The 26,928-nt window shown below is 48.6% G+C and overlaps 9 protein-coding genes across 9 annotated transcripts; 6 read left to right on the forward strand and 3 right to left on the reverse strand.

Annotated features, from left to right (window-relative positions):
• Window positions 1–1,670: 1,670 nt before the first annotated feature.
• N7487_003595 (putative galactose oxidase) lies at window positions 1,671–3,893 on the forward strand (the record flags this gene model as incomplete). Its single annotated transcript, XM_056871342.1, has 2 exons — window positions 1,671–3,780; window positions 3,844–3,893. 2 exons carry the CDS (start codon window positions 1,671–1,673, stop codon window positions 3,891–3,893), a joined length of 2,160 nt encoding a protein of 719 aa, XP_056729062.1.
• Window positions 3,894–5,664: 1,771 nt separating this feature from the next.
• N7487_003596 (Class II aldolase/adducin N-terminal) lies at window positions 5,665–6,597 on the forward strand (the record flags this gene model as incomplete). Its single annotated transcript, XM_056871343.1, has 2 exons — window positions 5,665–6,462; window positions 6,523–6,597. The coding sequence occupies 2 exons, from the start codon at window positions 5,665–5,667 to the stop codon at window positions 6,595–6,597; spliced, it is 873 nt and encodes a 290-aa protein (XP_056729063.1).
• A 921-nt stretch (window positions 6,598–7,518) lies between these two features.
• N7487_003597 (Amino acid/polyamine transporter I) lies at window positions 7,519–9,406 on the forward strand (the record flags this gene model as incomplete). The annotated part of the gene is made up of 4 exons (XM_056871344.1): window positions 7,519–7,708; window positions 7,768–8,338; window positions 8,421–8,633; window positions 8,701–9,406. 4 exons carry the CDS (start codon window positions 7,519–7,521, stop codon window positions 9,404–9,406), a joined length of 1,680 nt encoding a protein of 559 aa, XP_056729064.1.
• Window positions 9,407–10,566: 1,160 nt separating this feature from the next.
• Window positions 10,567–11,533, reverse strand: N7487_003598 (SDR family NAD(P)-dependent oxidoreductase; the record flags this gene model as incomplete). The annotated part of the gene is made up of 4 exons (XM_056871345.1): window positions 10,567–10,653; window positions 10,722–10,802; window positions 10,867–10,974; window positions 11,069–11,533. The coding sequence occupies 4 exons, from the start codon at window positions 11,531–11,533 to the stop codon at window positions 10,567–10,569; spliced, it is 741 nt and encodes a 246-aa protein (XP_056729065.1).
• Window positions 11,534–12,190: 657 nt separating this feature from the next.
• On the forward strand, window positions 12,191–13,952 carry N7487_003599 (cytochrome P450; the record flags this gene model as incomplete). The annotated part of the gene is made up of 3 exons (XM_056871346.1): window positions 12,191–13,590; window positions 13,692–13,836; window positions 13,905–13,952. The coding sequence occupies 3 exons, from the start codon at window positions 12,191–12,193 to the stop codon at window positions 13,950–13,952; spliced, it is 1,593 nt and encodes a 530-aa protein (XP_056729066.1).
• Window positions 13,953–14,323: 371 nt separating this feature from the next.
• N7487_003600 (uncharacterized protein) lies at window positions 14,324–15,789 on the reverse strand (the record flags this gene model as incomplete). The annotated part of the gene is made up of 6 exons (XM_056871347.1): window positions 14,324–14,778; window positions 14,828–14,895; window positions 14,973–15,090; window positions 15,155–15,273; window positions 15,375–15,574; window positions 15,640–15,789. 6 exons carry the CDS (start codon window positions 15,787–15,789, stop codon window positions 14,324–14,326), a joined length of 1,110 nt encoding a protein of 369 aa, XP_056729067.1.
• A 1,403-nt stretch (window positions 15,790–17,192) lies between these two features.
• On the reverse strand, window positions 17,193–18,955 carry N7487_003601 (uncharacterized protein; the record flags this gene model as incomplete). Its single annotated transcript, XM_056871348.1, has 5 exons — window positions 17,193–17,303; window positions 17,366–17,721; window positions 17,788–18,599; window positions 18,654–18,796; window positions 18,845–18,955. The coding sequence occupies 5 exons, from the start codon at window positions 18,953–18,955 to the stop codon at window positions 17,193–17,195; spliced, it is 1,533 nt and encodes a 510-aa protein (XP_056729068.1).
• Window positions 18,956–20,263: 1,308 nt separating this feature from the next.
• On the forward strand, window positions 20,264–20,878 carry N7487_003602 (SDR family NAD(P)-dependent oxidoreductase; the record flags this gene model as incomplete). The annotated part of the gene is made up of 1 exon (XM_056871349.1): window positions 20,264–20,878. The coding sequence occupies one exon, from the start codon at window positions 20,264–20,266 to the stop codon at window positions 20,876–20,878; it is 615 nt and encodes a 204-aa protein (XP_056729069.1).
• A 537-nt stretch (window positions 20,879–21,415) lies between these two features.
• On the forward strand, window positions 21,416–26,150 carry N7487_003603 (Galactose oxidase/kelch beta-propeller; the record flags this gene model as incomplete). Its single annotated transcript, XM_056871350.1, has 6 exons — window positions 21,416–21,977; window positions 22,031–22,144; window positions 22,305–22,406; window positions 22,455–22,776; window positions 22,848–23,273; window positions 23,327–26,150. 6 exons carry the CDS (start codon window positions 21,416–21,418, stop codon window positions 26,148–26,150), a joined length of 4,350 nt encoding a protein of 1,449 aa, XP_056729070.1.
• Window positions 26,151–26,928: the final 778 nt, after the last annotated feature.

Genomic DNA, 26,928 nt, shown 5'->3' on the forward strand with positions numbered 1-26,928 from the left:
ACCGACACTAGTACTCCGTACTGAGTGAGGTCTAAGAGCAATGCTCGATCATAGCCAGATCCAGCTATACGGGCGTCTCAGGGGCGAGAGGGCAGCGGCATGCTCCATATTACGCCATGACTACTATTGACTTGAGTTTGCGAACCAATTGCCCCACAAGCCATTAATCGATGTATTCCTAATTCAGAGATGATGATAGGGTCGCATTTCTTCTGATAGCAGAGATCAACACAACCCACTCTCCAATCAAGCTTGGCAGGTGGGTCACCGCCGAGCAATGAGACAATATATTTTATAATATGGAGTACCTATGTTGTACTCGAACATCACGGTTCCTGCGGGCAAGCACATACCACATCACACTGGCTGGCTGGAGAAGTGGAGATCTCGCCATATCTGGCAATGTAGGGTGTACATCGGTGTACATCGTACAGATCTCTACCCCGTGCGGAGTACATATGTAGGATTCAGCTGCGATATATCTGGCTGCATCCGAACGAGGGACATATTGCTCTGTTAGAGAACGTGGAACAAGTCACAGGGGTCAATTGTCTAGGTATGGCTTAACATCATATGTAGGGTGCGCTGACCCAACAGTTTGAAATACTCCCAGCAAAATGATGAAGTTGAGGGATGTGGGGCAGACAGTTTTCAGCTTTCCACTTGACAAATTATGGGTCCGTATTGTACTCCGTACTTCATCTGGAGCTCATTTCTGCGAGGAGCAAAACATGTACCTCACATCTGCAAGAATGTAGTGCATATGGTAGAATAGTACCAATAATTCCGAAACATAGAGACTCAGCTGAACTGGACTTCCACCTACGTGATGTTACGATTGAAAGAGAGTAAGATTCGCTCAAGATTAGCGCTTGATGAATCCATGGATGTCTCAGCGGAAGCGGGCCGGGCTCCACCCACTTGCCGCTAGCACGAACTATTTACCCGAGGAGATGACCCATCCATCACATACCTAGGGAGTAGCACTCCTTATTTGTGGTTCCTCCCTCACCAATGATCAACATGCAGTAATTTTGTAACACCGAATCGTGAATTTCCAATTGGTCCATCTTCCATCACCGGCCTATTATCACCAGTTTTGGCCTGTACAATCTTGGAAGCCCCACCTGTAACATGCAGGCTAGGAATAAACTCACACAGCTGAACTGCTCAGGTACATAGATAGCTCAGAGCGGGCTTGCATGCCATGTCTGCCGCCGGAGAACGCCGATCATTGACTTGTCACCGAGCATCGCCGATCTGGTCCAATCTTTCGCGGAACCTTTCTTCACCGATCCAAAAAGGAGTGCCCACTCACGTCGCAAGGTGGGCCCAGACACACACTGACGTCTATCTCTCATATTGATCTTCAGAACACCGAGATAAACACTTAACTGGTGGAAAGCATCCCCACCTACCCCTCAAGAGATCCAGCTAAAATGTCATAGTTTGCGTAATATTGGCAAAGGCTATTGCCGATTACTCTTTGCAGAAAATCCCTTGAATGCGTAATAGCAGTGGCGCTCCACCCCATACAGAATATGCCGAGTACTGTACTTATATGTATGTGCCGTCAGTCACGTCAAGGCTTCTTTTTCTACAGGTGAAGTGAGCTTTTCTTTTCTCTCCTCCTTCACATTCTTTTGGCTCTTCGATAAATTTCACCCAATATGAAGTTTCAATGGGCTGGGCTCCTCCTTGGAGCCTCCATTGGCGGCGTCAATGGTATGGCCGAATACATGCATGAAGCTATGAGAGGAGAGCGTGTTTCTGGCTTCGGCAAATCCGACAACCCCTCCTTCGTACCAGAGTTCAAAGATGAATCTCCCCCTTATCAAGGTCACCGAATCCCCCGTCAAGACTGGACCTTGACATGCAGCAGCTCCGCCCGTGGCTTCCCTTGCAAAAATGCGATCGATGGCAAGAGCGGTACTGCTTGGCGCAGCGACCCCTCTGACAAGGGACATACTTTCATTGTTGATCTTGGGGCGTGGTATCAAGTGGGCGCCGTTGTTGTCCTTCCTCCAACCGATACGGATACCGAAGGCCTCATTACCCAGCACAAGATCTGGGTCAGCGAAGATCATGAAACCTGGACCGGGCCTGTTGCATATGGAATGTGGCCCAGTACAAACAGACAGCGAATGTCTGCATTCGAGCCATCGTCTACCCGTTACCTCAGAATCACTACCGATGCCGACAAGGAGAATCCCTGGGTCGGTATCGCTGAACTGAACATCTACGGAACTCTATACACCATTCCTCGTAACCCTGCTCTTGGTGTCTGGGGGCCAACCCTTGATTTCCCAATTGTGCCTGTCTCCGGTGCTCAGGAGGGATCCGGCATGCTTGCCCTTTGGTCCTCGTGGGCCGATGACCAGTTCCATTCGACGCCCGGAGGAAAGACCGTCATGACTCGATGGAACCCTGTGACTGGCGAGGTCACTAAGCGGACCGTCACCAACACCCACCACGACATGTTCTGCCCCGGAATTTCTTATGACGGCACCGGCATGATGGTCGTGACTGGTGGTAATGATGCCTCCGAGACTAGTCTCTATGATTCTGCCAATGATGAGTGGGTCCGCGCAAGTGAAATGGTCCTCCGTCGTGGATACCAGGCGTCTACCACTCTCTCCGATGGCCGGGTCTTCGTCATTGGAGGTTCATGGGCTGGAGGTTCGAACGTTGAGAAGGATGGCGAAGTTTATGACCCTGCTACCCGAAACTGGACTATGCTTCCTGACGCAAAAGTCAGCAAAATGTTGACTGACGATATGGAAGGTCCCTGGCGATCAGATAACCATGGCTGGCTCTTCGGCTGGAAGAATCTCAGTGTCTTCCAAGCTGGGCCTAGCAAAAACATGAACTGGTACTCCGCTCATGCCAATGGAACTACTGAGCCAGCAGGACGTCGTATGGCCGATGATGATTCCATGTCCGGAAACGCAATCATGTTTGATGCCGTTAAGGGCAAGATCCTCACTCTCGGTGGCTCCCCTGATTACGATAAATCTTGGGCCACGAACGCCGCCCACATTATTACCATCGGGGAACCGAATCAGCCACCGAAGGTTCAACTGGCCGGAGGAGGCGTTATGCACTATGAGCGTGTGTTCCACACTACGGTTGTTCTCCCCGATGGAAAAGTCGCCATCTTTGGTGGCCAGCAGTATGGCGTTGCCTTTAACGAGGAAGATGTTCAATTTGTTCCTGAAATCTATGACCCTGAAACCGACACTTTCACGAAGATGCAGCAGAACAACGTTGTGAGAGTGTACCATACTGTGTCGATCCTCCTCCCAGATGCTCGAGTATTGAATGCAGGCGGTGGTCTTTGTGGCAACTGCACAGCCAACCACTATGATGGCCAGATCTTTACACCTCCCTACCTCCTTACTCCTTCAGGCCAGCCCCGTCCCCGCCCAGCGATTATCTCGGACGTGCCAGATAATCTCTTGGTGGGTAGTACTTTGAATTTCAAGACCTCGGGCCCGATCTCGGCAGCTTCCCTGATCCGTTTGGGCACCGCTACTCACACTGTGAACACTGATCAACGCCGCGTTCCACTTAATGTTATCTCTACATCATACTTCCGGAATACCTGGAGGACTACCCTTCCAAAGGACTCGGGTATCCTGATTCCCGGATACTGGATGCTGTTTGTTATGGACAGTGATGGTGTGCCTAGCATCGCGAAGATCATTATGATTGGCGTGGACAGCACAAAGACTATCCAGCCGGCAGAGGTCCCGCTAGACGAGATGGAAGAACAGAAATGTGAGCATGAATCTCCCCAACCTCTTGGAAACCTTTGCAATCAATACTAACTAATTTGTACAGACTTGGGGTCATTTATGAGAATTGAGTTGCTGAAGAGAAAGTGGTTTTAAGCGAAGCCGGTATATTTGAAGAGTCGGAAAGTTAATATAGTGTCACTTTAAGTCTCTTCCTGTGAATACAGTGCTTACTGCTTTCATCGCTATAAAGATTGGAATCTGAGAAATTACCTCACATCTCGAGCTTGCAAAATGGATTTGCTGTAGTCCTAAGGATAGAGCAAAAGTCGCGACATAGGCAGTAGTCTCTCCGGGAAATTCTCTTAGGCCCCCACAGGGTCTGGCAAAACAGGCTTCAATCAACGTATTCCGAACCCTCATAAGCCCGTCAGGGGCGAGGCCCTAGTGTATGCATCTATGTCAAGCCAGTTGATCCATGCTTGCTAGTTATATAAAATTCAAGTTAATTTGTCATAATTAACATGCCTTTGCATCTGTTCAACGACAAACCGCAATCAATTTTATATACGGAGTACTCCGTATACTTCGCTTTATCTTGCATGCCGAGAATTCAGGACTCCTACGGAATCTAGATTAGCCCCGTTGATGCAGCTTGACGCCCCTATCACCTATTCCTCCATACAAATTCGAGGATCCTGGAATCAAGAGATGGCATTGATACTTAGACTGCTTCCAATGCACATTTGCCTTCTCCAAAGCCATGTACGAACCATGGAATCAAGCACCCAGTGTTTAACGCTGTCACCGCCCATCAACTATCTTCCATCTGTTTCCTTCGTCATAAAAAGCAATTTTTCATAATGAGGGGTAGATGGATCTACGGGAAGAATATGAAGAGATTAGACAGTTTGTAATTCCAATTTTATACCTTGTGGAAGATTCAATTCAAAGTTCTTACACGCTGCTTAGTATACTGTCCAACACTCTCCATACCTAGTTGGCTACAAGCCCCCATGACTCGTTGTATTAGCTATGTGCGTCTCTAGGGCTATAGTACTACGTACCTCTGAGGGTCTGAGAGTTTGCATCATAATGTGCCGGTTTGTGGAAGCTGACTCTATTTCAAGTACAGGGGAAAGGATTTCTAGTTTAATATAGCCTATAGAGACTCTGCGCCGTGTCTGATATTAAAGTAGGACCGGTATTCTTGAAACATACAAGCATGGGACGGGAAGTATAGTGCATTAGTATTATAAAGGCGTGAAGGGAAATGTTTCGAGTCTATGTAAAGTGCAATATGTGTCTTTCTCCACTACTTGATAGAATCTATGTCAAGAGCTGGTGCCCCCGTAAGCTGGGTCAAGCGATAGCTCAGCCGAATGAGAACCTCTTGGACTTTGGTATTCATAATTTGTGTTCTTCTGAGTTTGCTAGAAGCTAGAATGCGTCAGGATGTAGTAGAGCACAAGTTGAACTTTTGTCCCAGGGGGCTGGGCAATGTTTTGTTGAGTCTGTATCTTTTGTACTGGCCCTCTAATGCCCTCTCTCGGATTGGTGAGGAAGATTTAAGGTGCAAGTTCTGAACTGTCGGCCAAGCCGACAACGGCTATACGCTGACCCAAGGTTTTTGCCCCAAGCAGGGTGGGATATGCTATGCGACTTAAAAAGACAATCTAGATCAACACGGGCTTATCGCAAGCCACTAGCATCCTCTTGTCTTGCCTCTTCAAAATATACATGGGAATAGTATGAGGTTATCACGGAGATAGCGTGCCTGTGACTGCAATCAAGGTTAGGTGTATGTATTTGTGTCGCATCCCCCCAACGTCTTGCAAATAAGGTTACCATTGACCGCTCCCATATGGTCATACGCCTCTGTCCCTTTGTCGCTCTACAATAATTCATTTTGTGCAACTAAATCACCATGGCACCATCCACAACAGCAGACCTCGTGGCTTCCTCGCCCGCCCCGCCTACCAAGTCAATGGGCGGCAAGGTTGACGCCCTGGCCTCCATGGCTCACAGAGGCAAAAGCCTCCCCGGCATCCCAATTTTTGACTCGCACGCTGAGACGCGGCAGTGGCAGCTCGAACACATGGCGGCGGCCTTCCGTGTCTTTGCCCGCGAGGGCTACGCCGAGGGTATCTCAGGCCACATCAGCGTGCGCGATCCGGAGTGGACTGACCGCTTCTGGATCAACCCGCTCGGCGTGCACTTTGGCCTGCTGAAGGCCAGCGACATGATCTGCGTCGACATCCACGGCGAGGTTGTCGGTGGCAACGTGGCCGGATCCATCAACGCGGCCGGGTTTCAGATACACAGCGCTGTGCACCGCGCGCGGCCCGACGTGCACGCCATCTGCCACACGCACTCAGTGCACGGCCGGGCCTACTCGGCATTTGCGCGGCCGCTCGAGATGATCAACCAGGACGTGTGCTACTTCTACAACGCACACTCGGTGTACTCGGACTACGGTGGCATTGCCAACGAGGCATCGGAGGGCCAGAAGATTGCGGAAAGCCTCGGAGAGACCGGCAAGGCGGCCATCCTGATGAATCATGGCCTGCTGACGACGGGATACACAGTAGATGAGGCGGCGTTCCTCTTCTGCTTGATGGAGAGGAGCTGTAAGGTGCAGCTGCTGGCTGACAGCGCCGGGCACAAGAAGCACATTGTGAGCGACGAAGAAGCAGCTTATAACTTCAAGATGGCCAGCACCCCGGTATGTAGTTTGATGACCCCTTCCTTGACCGGTGACAGCCCCGGCTAACATGGCACACAGGACACGTTGTATGTAGAGTTCCAGCCACACTACAAGTACGAGGAGGCACTATCCAACGGCAGCTTCAAGCAGTAAAGTACATGCCACAACAAGATTAGGAATCAAATACAGGCATTTATGAAAAATAGACGGGTGGTTTGCTGCATGGCGTTGTAATACTGAGTCCGGCTGCTTCTTAACGTAATGAACACCGGGGGATTCTCTCACTCTCAATCCTTCAGTACTTTTAGAAGATACACCCCGTACAATATGATCACAATATAATATTAACCCCTACTCATCCGCAAATCCACACCTGCTCCGCGTCTACCCGATATTAGGCACATAGATATCTCATTGCCCTTCCATCTTTCCTGTCTTTGTGCAACCGTCAAGCAAAAGTACGATGTCGGTGATGCACGTCGGATGCCCCGCTGATATATCTCCCTTGTCATCGCCAGTGCCGCGATAGTCGATAAGCCATCCATGCCACTGGGCGGACTAGCGTCCGACAGACGTTGAGTCACCCCCACAATATTCCCGATCCCCGCCACACGATATGGCGATATGCTAAAGATCACGTATGGGACCAATCGTATCGCGATAACGGCGTGAATTGAATGTATCTTAGTGCTGATTTTAGTTCTAAAAAGAGCAATATACTAAAGTTGTAGCATCTACCAATATTGTGGCCCACTCAGAGCTTGCGAAGGAGGGACCGCTATCTAAATAGGCTCACATTTACTACAGGTAATACTAAGACCTGAGCAATCTCTTATCTCACATCGGCGCAGCGAGATATGTGATGGGCCACGATATTAGCCACCCCCGGCTCTGTTCTTGTTCGACCCCCAGCTTCGAGCCTCCGGTGGGTACTACCTACCCTGGATCCTTCATTTAGCCGGGATATTCCCACTTCACAACCCAGATGATCCCTTTGGCATGCTATGAGACTCAGTTCCATGACTAAAGCTTAACATCGACAACCGAGAGAGCCACTGAGCACACCATATCAATATGTCGGCCTCGAAATATTTTGAAAAGGGCCCTCCATCACCATCTATCGCCACAGAGCCTTCGTCCAGGATCGACGATGATCTTCGGCATGGAACGTCTGTAAATATATCCTCAGGGTCACAGCATCTGCACCGTAAGCTGCGAGGATCGGAAGTACAGCTTTTTGCTATCGGAGGAGCCATTGGTACCTGTAAGTTGACAAGAACTTCTGCTTCACAGCGGCAGCACGGAAGGCTGACGGCCTTGAAGCTCTGTATGTGCAAATGGGCTCGGCTCTCCCCAAGGGCGGCCCGGCAGGTCTCTTCATTGCCTTCTTCATCTGGGGTGCCGTTATGTGGGCCGTCAACGAGTGCTTCGCTGAAATGGTGACCTACCTACCTGTGCCCTCGCCCTTCATCCGCTTCGGCAGCGAATGGGTCGATGGCGCTCTCGGCTTCGCCATGGCCTGGAACTTTTTTCTTAACATGGCCTTCCTTGTTCCCTTCGAAATTGTCGCCATGAACATCATGATCACCTTCTGGACCGACAAAGTCCCCGTCGAGGCCATAGTTGTCGCCATGATCGTTCTATATGCTGTGCTAAACGTGGCAACCGTGCGTTACTTCGGCATCTCCGAGTTCTACCTGTCCATTTTCAAGGTGTTTCTGATGCTGGGGCTGTTCTGCTTCACCTTCATCACTATGCTGGGTGGCAACCCATTGCATGACCGCTACGGCTTTCGATATTGGAATCACCCGGGCGCCTTCGTCGAGCACATAGTGTCCGGAGGGACAGGAAAATTCCTGGGCGTCCTATCCTGCGTGTATCAAGCCAGCTTCTCGTAAGTGTAAATACCCACAGCCGCGCCCCCTACTCCTCCTAGTATGACTTTCTGTGTTGAAACTGACCACATCGAAAAACAGAATCTGCGGCCCAGAGTACATCTCCATGGTGGCTGCCGAGACCGAGAACCCCCGCAAGATCCTGCCCCCTGCATTCCGGTCCTTTGCCTGGCGAATCCTTGTCTTCTTTGTGGGATCTGCCCTTTGTATGGGTATCGTCATCCCGTACAACGACACCACCCTCCTGGGTATTCTTGGAGGTTCACTCACCGGGTCAGGTACAGGCGCTGCATCGTAAGTCTTCTCAACAATGATAGGTTGTCCCCTATAATCACTTGTCCTAACAATGTTTCGTACACAGGCCCTACGTCATCGCAATGGAGCGGCTCAAAATCAACGGCCTGCCCTCCCTCGTCAATGCGCTGATCATGACGTCCATCTTCAGCGCCGGCAACGGTATCCTCTTCGCGGCGACCCGCACCCTGCATGGTATGTCCCTCGAGGGCCACGCCCCGCGCTTCTTCTCTTGGTGCACCAAGGCCGGCGTCCCGCTTTGGGCCCTGCTCTTCTCGCTCAGCTTCTGCCTGCTCGCCTTCATGCAGGTGAACAGCTCATCGGCCAATGTCATGAACTACCTCGTCGACCTAGTCACCTGCTGCCAGCTTATCAACTACCTCTGCACGGCCGCGACCTACAGGCACTTCTTCTCGTCTCTCAAGCGTCAGGGTATCTCCCGCGACACCCTGCCCTACAAGAGTCGCTTTCAGCCGTACACGTCCTACTTCGCCATGGGTGGCACACTCTTCATGCTCCTGGCCGGCGGCTACGACCTTTTCATCAAGGGCGGCTGGGACGTCATGTGGTTCTTCCTCGACTATGGCATGATCGGATTCTTCATTGTGCTTTTCCTCTTCTGGAAGGTCGTCTTCCGCAGCCGCTACGTGTGGCCGGGCACCGCGGACCTGAGCCTCGGCGGGATAAAGGAGGAGATCGACAATTACGAGGCTTTGCTCGTCCCGCGCGAGAAGGACTTGGCAGATAAGGTGTTCGGGAAGATTTTTGAATGAGGTAGTGGTTGGCTATGTATAGGCGACGAATTGGACCATTACAATAGAACTAATTTTTGGCTCATGGCTCTAATCGCCGCCTTTATAATTATGATCTCGGGCCCGTATGTAATGCGTCTATCAATTAACATTGAACCTTTTAAGGGCTAGATTACGTCTCTCTTCAATGGTAGCGCCACTATTGAGTACACCTCCGCGAAGCCCACAAATGGGCTAGGACCCCAGGCCCAACACAACCCAGTGGCCTATCATAGGGGCCTTACGGCATCATGCCCCCATTATAATCCATTGAGGGGGTCTTAGCGCTTATAGACCGGCCTCTTGTAAACGCTATATCCCGACTTCCCACTGATTGAACGGACTTCAAATTTGGACTATAAGATCACTAGAGCTCCGCAAAGCCCATGAAACCCATGGCCCAGCCCACCCCATCCCGCAAATGGGCCTGGCTTTGGGCCCTACCTTCGGGCCCACCGGTAGGCTGTGGGCCTAACTAGAAGCCCACTGCGGGTTAACACGTCCCCAAATAGGCCCAAATAGGCCCTAAACAGTACAAATTTGCCGACAATTCGGAAGTTGAACCCCCTTTTAGGGTTTTTGAAATTATCTTTCGTTTTACCTCCGTTTCTATCCCTTATACTAAAGGTAATATCTTATTAGTTTAAATAAGTTAGAATCAATTAGTAGTTATCTCTCGATATCACGTTTAAAAGATGATCTATAAATTATAGAAGTTTATTCAAAATAGGTAGTACACCTATACAAATCCCAAATATATGCCTTCTCAAAACTTCAAGATTAGCCTTCTCCGTGGTATTTTGGCCTCTACCGGTCGGATTTTATTTATATTTGATATGTATACTTATATAACTACCACGATCCTAGAATCTAAATTTGAACATTATATACCTAGTGGAAGGTCATAATATAGCGATTCCAGAGGCCGCCTAAGATGGACTTTAATGGGGGCCTTATGGGCCCCTACGAATGGGCTGTGGGTTGGGTTGGGCTTCGAAATTAGATCCACAGCCCACTGCTGGTTGAGCTTTGGGCCTGGGGCTCGGCCCCATTTATGGGCTTTGCGGAACACTAACCTACCGTACCACATGGAGAAGCCGAAGTGCTTTTGCTGTTACTTGTTTCATTTTCATCTGTTAGTTCTATATCGTATAACCAGCATCAATGATTATGTTTGCCCCAGTCATACTCTTCGATGTCGCCAGACTAAGAACCTGGGCCGCCACATCCTGATGGTGGTGCCAATTAGTTAATACATACTTGAAGTGATAGAAGGGCTCGGGATTAAACAGCTTACCTCGACCGCAACAAACCTCTTCAGCTTGGTTTTTTGCCTGTGGGCTTCCTTCTGCTCTTTGCTAAACCGCTCTGCCCATTCCTAGTGATTACAAGATTAGGCCCAATTCCCATCTCTCATGGTAGATAGAGAGGGACATCCTCACCGTTTGAAGTAGCCCAGGCGACACGCTATTCACTCGGATCTTGGGCGCCACCATGGTGGCAAGGCCTCTGATCATGTGTAGCTGTGCAGCCTTCGTAGCCGAATAAGCCTGAAAAACACGACGTCATTAATTTCTGGAGAACTTGCGCAGTCCTTGCTGTGGTAATTCGACACTGTACTACCCGGGGGTCCAGAAAACGTACCAACGAACTCCCCATACCCTGCACGCCCGCAATAGAAGAAGTAGCGACGAACGCCCCCTCTACTTCGTCTAGGTGCGGCCGCGCCGCCTGCAGCAGCCACAGGTGTGACTTAACGTTAACGGCGAATGCACGGTCCCAGTCTGCCTCGACTGCATTGTCGTCGAGCGACGTCGTGATGCTGAAGCGCGTCCAACCGCCGTTGGAGAAGACGACGTCCAGGCGGCCCATCTGCGTGTAGGCCACGTGCACGAGACGCTCGACGTCATTCCGCGAGCCCAGGTCAGCCTGGATCGCGACGTGGCCGTCGCCGTCGAGCTCGGCGCACAGGATGTCGGCGCGTTGCGCATTGGTGATGTAGTTGACCACGACGCGGTATCCATGCTGTGCGAAGAGACGGGCGGTCGCGGCGCCCAGGCCTGCGCTACCGGCTGTGACGAGGACCACGGGAGTCGGGGATGAGGCCATTACTTGGACAATACACAAGTGGTCAATACACAAGTAGTAGATGGAGTCGCGGTGAATCTCAAATCTCTCCTATGGCTGAAGTACTTAATACTTTCTCGAAAATACACTGCTAAAGCCTGTGGCCGTTGCCGTCTTTCGGCGGGCGTAAACATGAACCAGGACATCATGTATACCGCTCAGTCAACCCTAACCCCTACCTCGGGTCGGGTTGTCCGACATTTTAATCCTCTCCATAGCTTGTCGAACGTATCTTGGCGCCAGTGGGGGCCTGATAAGCACGAAGCCTATCGATATCGCTGTCGGCCCCGCCGCTACATTCCGCTAAAGGAAGAGGGGTACAGCCAAATGCTGATTTTAGAGGTCGCCTTAGTGGTTATAGTTAGACCAAAAAACGGTCGGTTTTTAGAGAGCGTTGCAGCCAGGTCTCGTCCCCTGGGCAGTATGCGATGCTTATCAGAGCTGATATCTAATAAGGTACAGGTGTGGTGGTTTACTACGTATTACACTCCTCCCAAGTTACGAGTTTAAGTCAGAAAGCACACACAGGTCTATTAAACCCCTATTATTATAATTTGCGCTCGCTACTTGCTGCCATTAAGATTTACAAATCAACAGAGGTAGACAATTTCACGGGGTTGATGTGCGAACCTGTTTCAGATGGCATCGTTGTCAGTTATCGCCGTCGTGCTGGCGCCGGTCCTTTTCCTCATCAAATATCTACTCGTCGACCCCCTATTTCTGAGCCCCATGAGCCAAGTGCCCGGGCCTAAGGCGTTCGCCCTGACAAAATGGCGACTGGCATACGAGGACTGGAAGGGCGCGCGCACGCGCAAAATCCACCAGCTGCACCAGAAATACGGCCCTGTCGTTCGCATCGGCCCAGACGAGGTCTCGTTTAACAGCCTGGCGGCGCTGCGGACTATCTACGGGCCAGGTAGCAAATATGGTCGAACGGGCTTCTACCGCATGTTTGACGTCTACGGCCGCCAGAACCTATTCACCTTCCACTCGGCCGCGGAGCATGGCCAGAGGAAGAAGCTCCTCTCCCACGCCTATTCCAAATCCACTATGCTCAAGGAGCCCTCTGCGAGTATGGTCGAGGAGAAGGCGCGCAAGTACATGGACCTCATCGACGCGGAGCCGGGGCATGTGAGCGAGATCTTCAGCACACTACACTACTACTCCCTCGATAACATCACCGAGTTCCTGTACGGCAGGTACGGGTCCACGTCTGCCCTAGAAGGCTCAGAGCCACACCGGGCTCTGATTGGCGACATCTTGGATCCATCTCGGCGCAAGCTTTCGTGGTTCACTGTTCACTTGAACACAGTGACGAAATGGCTTTATTCGCGCACAAAAACAATGGAGAGCATTGTTCAACCGCTGCTGCCCATGCAGAAGCCTGCCACATATACCGGCATTCGAGAGTTTGCGTTGCAGGCGTATAGGAGCTTCCGGTCAGATATGGAAACATCCGAGAAGGGGGGTGGTCAGCCCTTGGGGGATGCCGAGGGCACGTCTATCCTCGAGCGCCTCTGGGCTTACCACCAGAACCACAAGACGGACGGTCTGGACGACTTGGAGATTGCCTCGGAGTGTGCAGACCACTTTCTCGCCGGCATTGACACGACCAGCGACACGCTCATGTTCCTAATATGGTCCCTCTCCCAGCCCAGAAATAGCGCCTTTCAGAAGAAGCTGAGGCGGGAAGTCCTCGGACTGTCTGGGGAGTCACTCAACGGCTACGGCCTTCCCACCGCCGAGGCTAGCGACAGATGTGTCTACCTGAACGCCGTTATTAAGGAGACGCTAAGGCTATATGCCCCCTTGCCAACCTTTGAGCCGAGATCGAGTGTCGTCGATACCGTCATTGACGGGTACAATATCCCGGCGAATGTTACCGTGGGCATGTCTCCATTCACCCTCCACCGCAACCCCGAAGTTTTCAAGGATCCTCGTACTTTCGACCCCGATCGCTGGCTGGGGCCACAGGCGGCCGAGATGAACCGCTGGTTCTGGGCCTTTTCGAGCGGTGGCAGGATGTGCATCGGTTTGCAGTCAGTCATTTCCCTCCTATTTCTTTTCTTTTCTTTCTTTTTTTTTGAACGCAAACCTTTTGCGCAGTGGGTGTGCAAAATGCTGATTCACTTTTCAACAGCTTGGCAATGGCCGAAATGACGACGCTCGCGGCAACGATATACCGCAAGTACAGTACCACGATCGCGCCGGGGTTTGAAGATATCACGCCGGGGATCACTGCTCGATTCGAGGTCTTTTATGACGATAGATTCCCCAAGATGCTGGTGTGTTCACTTAATCCTGACTTGCACTACCCGCAAATGACGCGTGTTCAATACTGATATCCCTGCAGGAGCATACTTGCCTCATCAAATTTGAGGAGCTTGGGGATAATGCTTGAGGTAGCGAAGGCGGTCTAGGTAGTAGTGTCGTAGGAACAGAGAGATGTGCCCATGCCCTGTAGCTATCATATTCTAAGAGAGATATCCTTGGACTTTTGGCTCCGTGTCATTGATCTCTAGGCTGTAGGGAACGAATCGCTGCCATCCCGGAGTAATCTGCAGGTCTGGAGACGTGAAAGAAAGCTCTCTAGCACGTCTGCTTGGTCTGTGTAAACTTGATGGCAGCCGCCAAATACCCTGACTGGAGCTTTAATGGTTCGAAAGTCACGGAGGGTGATTAAATAATCCGCTATAGTTAACTATACGTATCCAGTATATGGAGAGGTAATAACATTAGAGTTGTAACAATATATAGCAACATCTAAGTATATCAAATATGCTGCCTGGCTTTAACAGGGATAGAAGGCATGTTATCGCCGGACGTCACATCACCGGGCCTTCGATCCTCATAAGATACCGTCACCTCATTAACTTGATAGATACCAGTTGAGTGAGGAGATGGATGTTGCAAAATACGTCTCGTATCTGTATCCTCTCCGTGCCCTTCATTCCTCCCACTATCCCTAGACTCGCTGTCAACATCTTTGCCATGCACGGTAGTCGTTATCACTGTATCCATGGCAAAGGTCGGTCTTGCGCTGCATCCACCGCTGCGTCCACCACTGCTTTTTCCATAGGGAGGGAGATCGTTGTAGTTTGAGGCGTCGTTGGATGAGAGGTTGCCGCGGATGGAGCGGTAGAGAGGTCGAAGGGCGGGGATGCTGACACAAACAATGGTGGTGGTAAGTTCAGACATGGTCCACATCACCGAGTCGGTCGTTGCATCTATCCTGCGATTAGCCTCGGAAAATAGATCAGGGATTCTGAAACGCACAGAGATAGTCGGTTGATTGAGTTAAAGCGTCGAGACCTGTTGTTCGGATTATGCCGCAAATTCCGGCGCTGTGATAATATGTCAGTATGATAGTAAGGTAATATCACAACCCAGTAACTGAAGAACTGAGAAGAAAAAAACTAACAATATACCCAAACTTAATGAGAGGCAAATGGTGTATTTCTCCTTCTTCTTCATGTTCAAGTTCCACAGGGCTACCCATGGGAAGAGAGCGAGAACAAAGTCAAGGACAGCGGACCATGCTAGATATATGTTAGACAAACTAGAGGGGTAGGTGGTGTATAGAAGGAGAAAGGCGAAGCATACCACACATAATTGTGGCCATGATCGTGAGATTCAAAGAACAGCCATTACTCGGAACACGGGAGTCCCAGATCGACTGAACTGGTGTGCATTGTGCAAAAACAGTAATAGCCAACAGGATACTAAGAGTCATAATACTAATATTCCAAAACCAGAGGAAGAGCTTGTGCCTGCCGCTAGTTAGGCAAAGTTCTTCGTTCAGTTTGTTAGATGAGGGGCATACCATTTTTTGACAACAATCCGCATTAAGAAAGCAGCGACAGCGCACTTGCTCAACCCCATTGAAATTGCTATAACACTTTGCCCAATCAAGAGCAGTAACATTCCTTGAGTAGTATCCTCGATGCCAAGTTCACCTGCGTGCACACCCATACCATGATGTGCGGATGCTGTACAGAGGGCTGCAAAGGCAACCATCAACACCTGCAATTTGATATACCAAGTTAGGAAAGTAACAAAAGCCATGGATGTCTCAGAAAGGTGCATACCCAAGTGAAAATAAGCAACAAGTCATCCCAACCAGTACTGCGGCGGATCACAGTCCGTGTATAAATTCGCAGTGCAAGTACAATCATACACAAGATTGTTTCAAACCAAAGTACTCCAACCAACGTTGGACCCTTACCACGGAGAGTCATGTTGGATGTGGAGTTGAAAGTCAGGTGTCAAGGATAATGGCATTCAACATTGCTTCTTGTTCTCGTTTAATACATTCAAGCCTTAGAAGAAAGAACAGTAGTATGAAAATAATAGGGGCCGGGCTAATGATCCTGAATTATGATCTATTGTGACAGCGATGATCTCAGTCCACTTATAGCTAGGCCTAACGGGTGAACATACCCTCGCGGACCTTATGGCATAAAAAAGAAAAAAGAGAGAATAAAAGTTTGCGACCCATTGAGCGTTGAGGATAGCACAGTAATCAGAGATCGCTTCCAGTAAAATTGGAGGAAGTCATAGCTGATCAACCATAGAGGTGGGGATGACTGACTCGATTCTATCTTATATCATACAAGTTCGCATTATCGGTGCTTTTCGCCTCTTAGTTTATCTACGACATATTCCCTCTTCTATTTCTTCTAGTCCTATGCATTTCGATGCCTTCCTTCATAGATATTTTGCTCTCAACATTTCATCCGCGCCATGGTATGTATTGCCATGATGTAATGGAAACTTGAAATCCTGCTCTGCAGCCTGTCTGCATTAGTGACACGGGCGGAAATTAAACGATATATCACACAGTATTCCGTACTTTTGTTGATGAGGGTACGGAGTACGCATATATCTATCCTACCTAGGTAGCGCGTTACTGGAATTTAAGCCCTAGGATTGGTTCGCTCCCAGCGGAAAAGAGGTATCCTGCTTCCGCTAGCCTCGTGGTGGCCCCGGGCCTAGAGCTTGGGATCATTCATGAGGTGCCATTTCCGGCGTTTTAGGTACACGTATCAGCTAGTCCTACTCCGTACATGATCAGGCCATCACATCCACCTGTGTATTTATCGGAAAGATTCCGAGGCATTGACAACAGCTAGAAGCGTAAGTATACTTCTTGGCACTCGCTTCTCTGACATGGAAAGGAAAGCTTCTGTAAATACGAGCAGGGAGATATTTTAAACGAAAATAAAATTAAAGTGGAGAGTCAGTGAACAAATCAGATATCAAATTAAGCCGTCTCCATTCACATGCAACATAGTGTACTTCGTCTTGGTCTAGCCCTAGCCTGATCGACAACGCCAGCCGCCTTGGCTAAGCTACGAGCCGTCCGAAACGTTAAGCCGAGATAAGCTCCACTTGAAGGAATGCCAAGGGCCGACCTATATGTCTCAAACCTTTTCGTAGCGAAAAAAAGTACCGATTTGTTTGTACAACATATTAGAATATCATGTGGCGAATGACTATGTTGTATATTGTGGATGCTGAATTAAAATTACGTAGCTATATCAGCTACAGAAACGTCAACTATGAGAACAGAAAGCAGTAGAATTCACGTAATATCCATCTTAATTTATGCGTCGGTCCTGAAATCAGGCCATCCTTTTGTTCAAACTGTGCCTTGCGAGCTGGTATCCTCAACATCAAGCGCATCCTGAAGGTCCATCTCGACTTTGTCACCGAACTTACCATTGATCTCCTCAAGACTTAGCCCCATAGTCTACCAGAGAATAACTTGTTAGATGGAAGTATCACAATGTATGAGCAGAAATTAAAACATACCTCAGGGAAATAGAACATGATAACAATAGTACTTGCAACGGTGACAGCAACAAATACCATATAGAACTTCCATCCGATGTTGGTAAGAGCCAATGTGACAGGCGCACTATATGCAACAGCATTGCCAAAGAAACTGACCAATGCAATGGTTGCTCCCTCACTGCGCAGGTGTGTGGGCCAAATTTCCGAACCATAAACGTACGCGGTACATTCAATGGTGGAGGTGAAGAAGGCACCGAATATGAAATATATCGCCACGGCGCCGTTGATGCCAGGTGTGTAGGTCGTGTTGAGGTAGAATTTTTCGAGAGCGGCCATGACACTGATGATAGCAGCGGAGCCAAATCCACCGATCACTAGGAATGCTATGTTTAGTATAAAAGAACGCATAAAATCGAACGGCAAAAGAATCCCAAACTCACCCAACAGCTTGACTCGTCCAACCCTATCCAGAAGGAAAACATTAATTCCACAACCAATCACCGCACACACGGTCCAGACAACGCCAAGTCCAAGTTGCATAGTGGTACCAAAGCCAAGCGCGCCCATTAGTGTGGGAATCAAATTTGCGATGGCAGTGATACCAGTTCCCTGACCCATAGTCCACAACAAAATGGAGCAGAGAGCGCGCTTGCGATGAGATGCAGTGCGCATAATATAGAGATAACCGCTGGGGGTATCTTTCTCTGCGTCGACCTGAGCCTTGATCTGAACCGCCTCAGCATGAGCAAAAGCAGCTCTAGGGTCTCGCTTGGTACGATGTAGGTACTCCAAGACCTGTTTAGCCTCCTCATCGCGTCCCTGTTGCATGAGCCAACGAGGGGACTCGGGGATGAAATAAAGTGTCACCAAGTAGATAACACCCACAGCAGTCAGAACGATGAAGATAAACCGCCATTGCATTTGAGTGGTGACGAAACTGAAGGCCAGCGCGCAAACAGCGGCTAGAATATATGCTACCACCGTACCCACGCCATGCAGACCAACCAGCATTCCCCGCGTGTGTGGAGGGGATATTTCGCTCATATATACGGGAGTATTCGAGAATACCATACCAGCGCCGACGCCGCAGATGACACGAGCAACGATAAACATGGTAGCATCGACGGCACCGGCCTGCAACGCACCTGAGATAATGACGATGAGGGCAGCGACAGCGTTGGCAATTCGTCGGCCAAACTTGTTGGATACAGGTGCCTGCAGGATTGCACCAACTAGGGCACCTCCGAGGAAACTGGAAAATACTTTTAGCTGAAGATGCTTTTGTCTGGATCAAAGGTGAAAATACCCTCCAAGCATACCATCTTGTCGAGATGTTGCATCAGGTGTCGACAAAAACTTTGCGATGAATGTTGTCTGTGAGAGAGAGCCCGAGAGGGCGTTGGCCGCAAAGCCATATACGAATCCTCCTAGACACGCAGTAGAAACAATCTATCACATCAGCACGAATACTCAAGTAGGGAGAGCTAGCAAAAGTACCAAGATATTGACAAGACTGGTCTCTGGTGTATCACCCCCCTTGACACTTTGCGTGCGTGTGATAGACCGAGTTTTCTCGGGGTCTTGAGTTGAACTTTGAGATTCACTCATTTTGGCTGTTGGGGTATGACTGAGAAGGAGGAACGAGGCAAAAAGGACAAGGCCGCAGGTGCAAACCGAGAGGAACTCAAGAGACTTTCATCGTCCCGGAAATCACCCCTATTCAAGTGTGAGCAAGTAATGTGGCTGTCACGGTACCTTCGCAACTGTGCTGCTTAACACTGTACGGCATACTTGACGAAAAGCGGGTCCTGAAGGACTCTTTCCTGAAGTACGGAGTAGGCTGGGCCGAGTTCTAGCCACTCCAAAAATGCTAGAGACACTAGTAGCTGGTGTATATGGTAACTATAGCGAAAATTAAGATGATCCTTGAACGTAAGTTTCACTACTCCGTACGGAGTACATAGCTGGTCTGCTTTTGGGGGCGAAAATATGTGTTGTTATCCACACCGAGATCGGCGTCTAGGTCTACTAAGAGAGAAAAACAGGGCGGCAGAAGAAACCTTGGAAATCTCTTTGCTGCATATGAAAATTGAGTACTCCATACTCATGTTCTTTAAACTTCGTGCATGAATGGCACTAATGCGGGCGACGAAGTGTGCCCCGGCGGACTTTGGTTGTATTGATTAATATTGATTTATTGCTTTTTTTTCTCCGCTTTCAATTCACATATACTGGTCCGTTTTGTTCATATATAACGTGTATATATATAACCCATCAACTGCTTTCTGTGTTTTCTAAAGGTATTTTATAATGGGAGAATACATCCATACATAGGTGCTACAATTATATAACTACTAGTAGTATCTTGATGCGTAGAGTTTACCCCCGGGGCGCTAAGGCTTCGGGACACGAGTCCTTAGCTATAGAATGGGGTCGAATACTACATCCTTAGCTAGTACTAATAGCCAATAAAACTAAATTCTCTGGTGGCACACTTTGTCACCTACAATAAATCAGTTTGATTGCATTGTTCTCAAAGAAGAGGCACACAGGGCGATCATAGTCCGTTAAGGCTTGACAGCCCCGACGCTAACTTGATATTGGCGTTGTTACCAAGGCCGGGGCTTCGGAAAGTGGGTCATACTCCACCACCTGACGCCGTTGACACAATAACGGTGGTTTCTGGGCAATGGGGCAGGATATACGGAGTAGGTAGTCTATGGAGATGGTTCAATTCGAGATAGTATGAGGCCGAATGACCCCAAGAACAGGGGGTCAATGCCGATCTACAAATTCAAAGGATTATCAAATATAAAATCCTATCTAGCCACACTAAGCCGAAACAAAAATCAGTGCTTCGCCCCCCGTTCTTCACATATCCATATTCGTCCTGTCGCCTAGCCGATCATCTGCAAAATGGATGTCCCAGAAGCACCTATATTTCCCCTTCTTGAAGGCAAGGTCGCCATCATCACAGGTGCCGCCCAGGGCATGGGCAAGGCTACCGCTTCTGTCTTTCTCCGAGCGGGGGCTAAGGTAGTTATTGCCGATGTGAAGGCAGAGCAGGGAGCTCAGGTTGCAGAGGAGCTTTCTGCTTTGGGAGAAATCCGTTTTGTGGAGACTGACATCTCCAAGTCAGAGGATGTACAAAACCTCATTAAGCAGACAGTGAGCGCCTTTGGCAAGTTGGATGTGGCAATCAACAACGCAGCCATGTCTCCTGATCAGACTCCCCTGATTGACTTTGATGAATCATATTGGCGCAGATTGATGGATGTCAGTTTGACTGGTACCGCAATGTGCTGTAAATACCAGATGCAGCAGATGGAAAAGCAGGGCTCAAAGGGCTCTATTGTCAACATTGCTTCAATCAATGCCTACTCACCACAACCGAATATGCCAGCATACACTGCGGCTAAGCATGCCCTGTTGGGCTTGACCAAACATGCGGCAACTGAAGGTGGCCCTAAGGGTATTCGGGTTAATGCTATTGCCCCTGGAGCGATATTTGTATGTTTTCCTCACCTTTAATCCAGAGAGGGTCTAATAGAAGCAGAGTGAAATGTCAGTCGCGGCATTGGAGATCATGGGCACCACCCATGATGAGTTTGCGCCCAAGGTTAGCAGCCTGAACAGATTTGGACAACCGCATGAGGTAGCACAGGGGTCCCTTTGGCTTGCATCCGAGTGTTCATCATACATAAACGGAATTTGTATGCCCATCGATGGAGGGTTCCTGGCTAAATGGTAGTTAGCTTTGCATTGTATCATTAGAGTATAGTACATAGTTATGTACATATCCCAATTCCCAATTCTCGGATCATTAATCTTGTGTGGCCAAATTGTGAAGTCTACAGCACAATATGTTACAGAAAGAGGAAGAGAGTTGTTGATTGGAGGAAGAGAAAAGCACTGAGAAGTCCCATCATGGCCTGAAGCATCAGGCAGCAATATCAACACAAACCCCACATAAGCGCGGGGTCAATACCTACTATGGATGCACTCAGTCTCTTATGGGGTTCCTTTTTCTAATTTAATTTAGATATCTGCTTCGGTTAATTACTGATCATGCACATCGAGACCCAGTCACTTTGGATGACTGCGAAAGCCAAACTGGACAAGGTTGACCAGAAGCTTCTCGACTTTGACAGCGACGATGGTACTAAGAGAACTCGAAAAAACGAGCATGATATACTGGAGAGTCTCGAGCAAACTACTCGGCAAGCATACGATACATGCATTCACAGGAGATGGCAAATCACCATCCCAGGAAAAGGAAAGAAAATTATCATTCGTGACCTCCTGAGCAAAGTCGCGCACTGGGTCGAACTATTCAAATCAGTAGGCGATCAGGTTGTGCAGTATGACCCATGCCATGCTGCCTTACCGTGGGCGGGAGCTCGATTTTTATTGCAGATCGCCATCAATGATTTCAGCAAATTCGATTTCGTTGTGCAGGGGGCCGAAAGAATCGCCAGAATGACGGCACGTTATAGAATCATCGAGCAAATTTACGCTCAGAAAGGCTCAGCTGCCTCGGAGCAGCTCGAGGAGGCCATTTTGGGGGTGTATGGCTCGATCCTGAAATACCTCGTTGAGGCCAAACGGTATTTTGAACATAAAACAGGAGGTGAGCTTTATTGCCAATTTCGATTGTAGCTAGGGAAAGCTCACAATCTCTAGTGCGAATCCTGAAAAGTGGGCTTCTTGGTCAGAATGATTTCCAAGAACTTTTGGAGAAAATGGAAGCGAATGAGAAATTGGTAGACCGGTGCGCAAGCTTGGTTCAAGGTGAAAGTAGGTATTATATTCACCTTCTTTCGTTCGAGCTGCGTAGTTAATCACTATTTTATAAGTGAACAACGATATTGTCTCTCATCTTGCGACTTTGTCATTAGGTAAGGAGATAACTTAACCTACAAACTACCTAAGATACCCACCACTCATAATTCTATAGAGATGGAGACATTTCATTCACTGCGAGATACGCTCAGTCAGATGGCACAGCCAATCTCAGAGGTATCCTTCCACTTGGACAAGTTCGAGGATCATTTGGACAGTAAGTTTCCCTATTTAACCCATCGCAGCAATCTAACCTCCCTTTCAGGTATACAGCGACGACAGATGTTAGACTGGCTGTCTACTCAGCCATACCTTGACCACCATACCACAATCAAATCTAGGGTCCTGGATGGAACATGCCGATGGGTTCTACAACATCCAAGTTTCACTGAATGGAAATGTGAAAGCACAAACTCGCTGCTCTGGCTTCATGGTGCTCAGGGTGCTGGCAAAAGCTGCTTAGCATCGATGGTCATTGATGATGCAACGAATGTCTCCAATCAGATTGAAGACTTCGCTCACGCCTACTTTTATTGTTCACGCAACACTGCTGAGCCCCAACGTGGGAATGCACAGAGTATTCTTGGGTGCATTGCGCGTCAGCTTTCCAGTCCATCTTCAAACCAACCCCTTGCCCCCCAACACTTTCTCTTTACAGGAAAATACACCTGGCAGATGGTTCCACGAGAGCTCCCAGTTTGTGGGAATGCCGTGATTTAATCATTGATCTAACAGAAGCCCATTCCCGGACCACTATTGTCATAGATGCTCTGGATGAATGTGGTAGGGAGGAGCGAGCAGAACTCGTCGAGGCACTTGAGTATATCATCGACAACTCTGCTAGTCTCGTCAAGGTCTTTGTCACTTCACGCGAAGAGGGTGACTTGAGGTTATCTATCCAGGCGCACTCCGGGGTTCAGGTGACATGGATAGAGAATGGGACCGATATCGAGAAATTTGTGAATTTTGAAACGGACAGGCTTATTGCAAAGAACCAGCTGCTTGCCTCTATCCGAGTCAAAGCGACAAAGGAGGATTTGAAGGCATTGATCAAAGAAGATACCATTCACAAGGCTAACGGGATGTGAGTTCATATATTTCTGCTCCTTCAGTTACGCAAAGGCTCACGATGTTTAGGTTCCGTTGGGCCCAATTGCAGCTGCAGAGTCTTCGTTGGATTCGTTCGGAGAGGGACATCAGACTTGCTATGTCGACGATCCCGCGTCCACTCAGTGAGCTATACGAGGACCTCTATATAAAGGCACTCGAAAGCACCGAGGAAACAGATCGAGCTTTGTTCCGAAACACGCTGAAATGGATGTTATGCACGACACGGGTTTTCGGTTGGGAAGATTTTTCTCTAGCTATCACGGCCTTCGTGGATATTGAGGTATACGAGATTGATGAAGATTTCATCCTAGATCTTCTCAGCAATTTCGTGGTCTCTCAGACAACCCAAGACGGGAACAGGACTTTCCGTTTCGCCCATCTGTCAGTGCGAGAGTTTTTAGAAACAAAGCCGGAATACTCCATGGAATCTAGCAACACCTTTGCCGCCGAGGTATGCTTGTTGAAATTGCTCGGAGCTTCTGGGTCGCCGAGTGCAGTACGGTTCCTCAGCAGACTGGGGCTCAATGATAAAGACACCGTAACTTTGTCAGAGATTGACTCTTACAGGAAAGGCATACATGACTACTCCTTGCGAAATTGGAATGTACACTGCGTGCGAGCGGGGGAAGCAAATCGATCAGACGAGGAACTACGCATTTTCCATCTCTTACGCTATTTTCTTTTTGATGACTCGGATTCGGACTGTCCACTGAAGTGTTGGGTACATTCTCGCCAACGCCGCAAAATGGAAGGCGTACGTGGATTGCACCTTCGGCAGCTATTGCAGAATTACCATCGATCACGGGACCGGGGAGTTTTGCTTTCCTGCGTCTTCGGCTTCGGTGAAGTTCTTCGCACCAATCACTACCATGCGCTCGATGATGATGTCAAAGAAGCATGTATTCTGGCGGCCGTGACACACTCCCAGTACTATATCTGGGAGTATTTGATGGGAGAAGCCAAGGACAAATTACTTCAAAAGCGGGTTTTGAATGTTCTAGTCGAAAATCACCATATCGAGCCCCTCAGATTGTTCTTGACTCTCATCGAGCCTGACCTAATTACCGTACCGGTCATTATGGAAGCTAACCGGGCAGGTAAAGAAATGATTGAGCTGTTGCTTGATCATAATAAAAATCTCCACATTACGGCGGAGCTCATTGAAGAATCCATGTCATCTTACACGGCCATTGAAGCAATTCTCAGCCGGGCCCCCGATATCTTAATCACCTCTGAGATACTCAAGAATGCTATAGCCGACATACCCATCGAAAACCTGAGAGAGATTCTTGACAAGAATGATGTATCAATCATTACATGTGAAGTTATCGCATCGGCTGCATATTACGGTTCTAGAGACGGTATGCAAGCCAAACTAGAGCTTTTGCTGGAACGCGCTGGACAAGTCAAAGGGACCGATAGAGCTATGATGCAAGCCATTAGCTCTCACGAAAACTCTGAGGTGATTGAGATTCTTCTTAATCACGGTTGGCCGGTAACAGAAAACGTTATGGTGAAAGCTGCAACACGGGGGAAAGTTGCCCCTTTCAAGGTTATGCTTAAGGCTGGTGGCCCAATTACGTCAAAAGTCATTGTTGGCGGAGCGCGAAATACCAGTGATGGAGCTCGAATGGTTAAGCTACTTGTATCCTTGATGAACCGACCGTTAGATGATGAACTATGGGTTCAAATGATGATGCAATGCGCTCAGAATACATGGGGGAATCCCGAAACCCTTCAAGTGCTCCTTGAAATGAAACCTGGTCTGATGGTTCCAGAAGGGATTTTGATTGCTTGCACAGAAAATTCCATCAAAGGGAGCATCATCCTGGATGTCATTCTGGAGGATAAACGAGAGATTGAAGTTACCGATGCAGTGATCGCACATGCATTAAAAAAGTTGGACTACGACGAAACCATATCGAAACTTCTCGACCGACACGACTCAACAAATATTTCGAGCCAGATGCTACTTGGGGCTGTTCAGAACCGTCGATTCGCAGATGAAATGACAAAGCTTTTATTGCAGCGAACCGCGACGATTGAACGGCCATCCTCGGTGGTTGTTGATGCAGTCATCCATAACCAGTATTCAGGTTATAAAACACTGCAGATGTTGGAGAACCGTTTCGGACAGCTTGATCTCTGCGAGGCGAATGTGAAAACTGCGGCCGAGTCTGGCAATCACGCTATGCTGACATTGGTATTGGACCGATGCTCAACCACCGAAGCCACGCCATCTGTTCTGTTAGCCGCCGCTACCAAGGGGAGTTTGGAGGTGATGAAGCATCTTTTGAAGCTAAACAACGCTGTTGTTACCCAAGAGATTTTGATTGGGGCATCAGGAAATTCCGATTGTAGCATTGACATGCTCAGGGTGCTTTGGAAGTTTGCACCACACATCGAGGTGTGCCCTGAGATGTTTCTGAATGCTACATATGCGGCGGATGTTGAGTTTCTTTTTTCTCGGGTGAAAGATTCACAATTGTGCCAGGATATTCTAAATGCAGTGATGACAACAACAGAGACACCTAGCGATTGGGGTGATTGGGTATCTGGGCCTACATTAAATCTCATCCTTGACAGTGGGTTTGAAATTGCAGTGACTGATGGACTTATTGTCGATGCCTTAAAAGCCGGCCGGGGGTGGCTTTTGAAGACTTTGTTTGCCCACCGAAAAGATATTGAAGTGTCACAAGATATGGTAAACACAGCAATCGAGCTAGCAGTCAAGCTGGAGGACTATCGACCCCTACAAGTGTTGGTCAAGTATGGGAATTCGCGTGAATTGAACCTGCATGATGCAAGAGTTATCCTCGATAATTTCCTATGGGGTTTTAGCAAGGATTGAGTATCTCTATCTTTGCCAGTTATTTGTTCAAGCAAGAACTTCGAAGATACCAGCAGTATGGAAGATCACGTTATTCCCAGGCCTACCAGGGGGCTATTAAACGAGGTTTAGCTTTGATGAATAGATCACGGCAACGTTAAGTGTAGGGTAAGGCTTGATGATATGCCAGTGTTAGTATGAGACATCTTCAATCACTATGTGAAAATAGTTAGTGGACAATGATTAGTGGGATAGTCGGAGCTTTGGTTCGTAGAACCGGCGCTGCATTTCTTTTTTGGTTGGCCGTTTTAGCATACATAGGACACGGCACAGTTTATGCGCTAGTATCCACACACTCATGAGCGACACTTCTCTGTGCAAAGTACATCTACCGGCTACTAGTGTCGATCAATATGTACGGGCGACAAAGTGTGCCACGCCGAACTTCGCATTATAGTGATTTCCGGTTTTTTCTCCACTTTTGAAACTCACGTTATATACGTCGAACAATGTAGATGGTACATTATACTGTCATCTATATAGGGAGAGTTAACATTGGAGGCACCAGTGCCACGGCACACGAGTCCTTAGCGATGAAACGTGGGTGAATAGTAAAACTTTTTCCAGTAGTAATACAGAGTAGTCAAGGGGGCTAAAATCCTGGTGGCACATTTCACGACCCGTGCATGTGGGTCATAAAACGGTTGTATAACAATACATCGTACGGAGTACTTTGTACACATTAGTACTCCATACTAAGTCGGGGATTGATCTTTTCATTCCCGATGAGGTTGTGGAT

This window comes from Penicillium crustosum, assembly GCF_028827405.1.
Source record: "Penicillium crustosum strain IBT 35664 chromosome Unknown utg000002l_segment0_segment0, whole genome shotgun sequence".
Classification (NCBI taxonomy): domain Eukaryota; kingdom Fungi; phylum Ascomycota; class Eurotiomycetes; order Eurotiales; family Aspergillaceae; genus Penicillium; species Penicillium crustosum.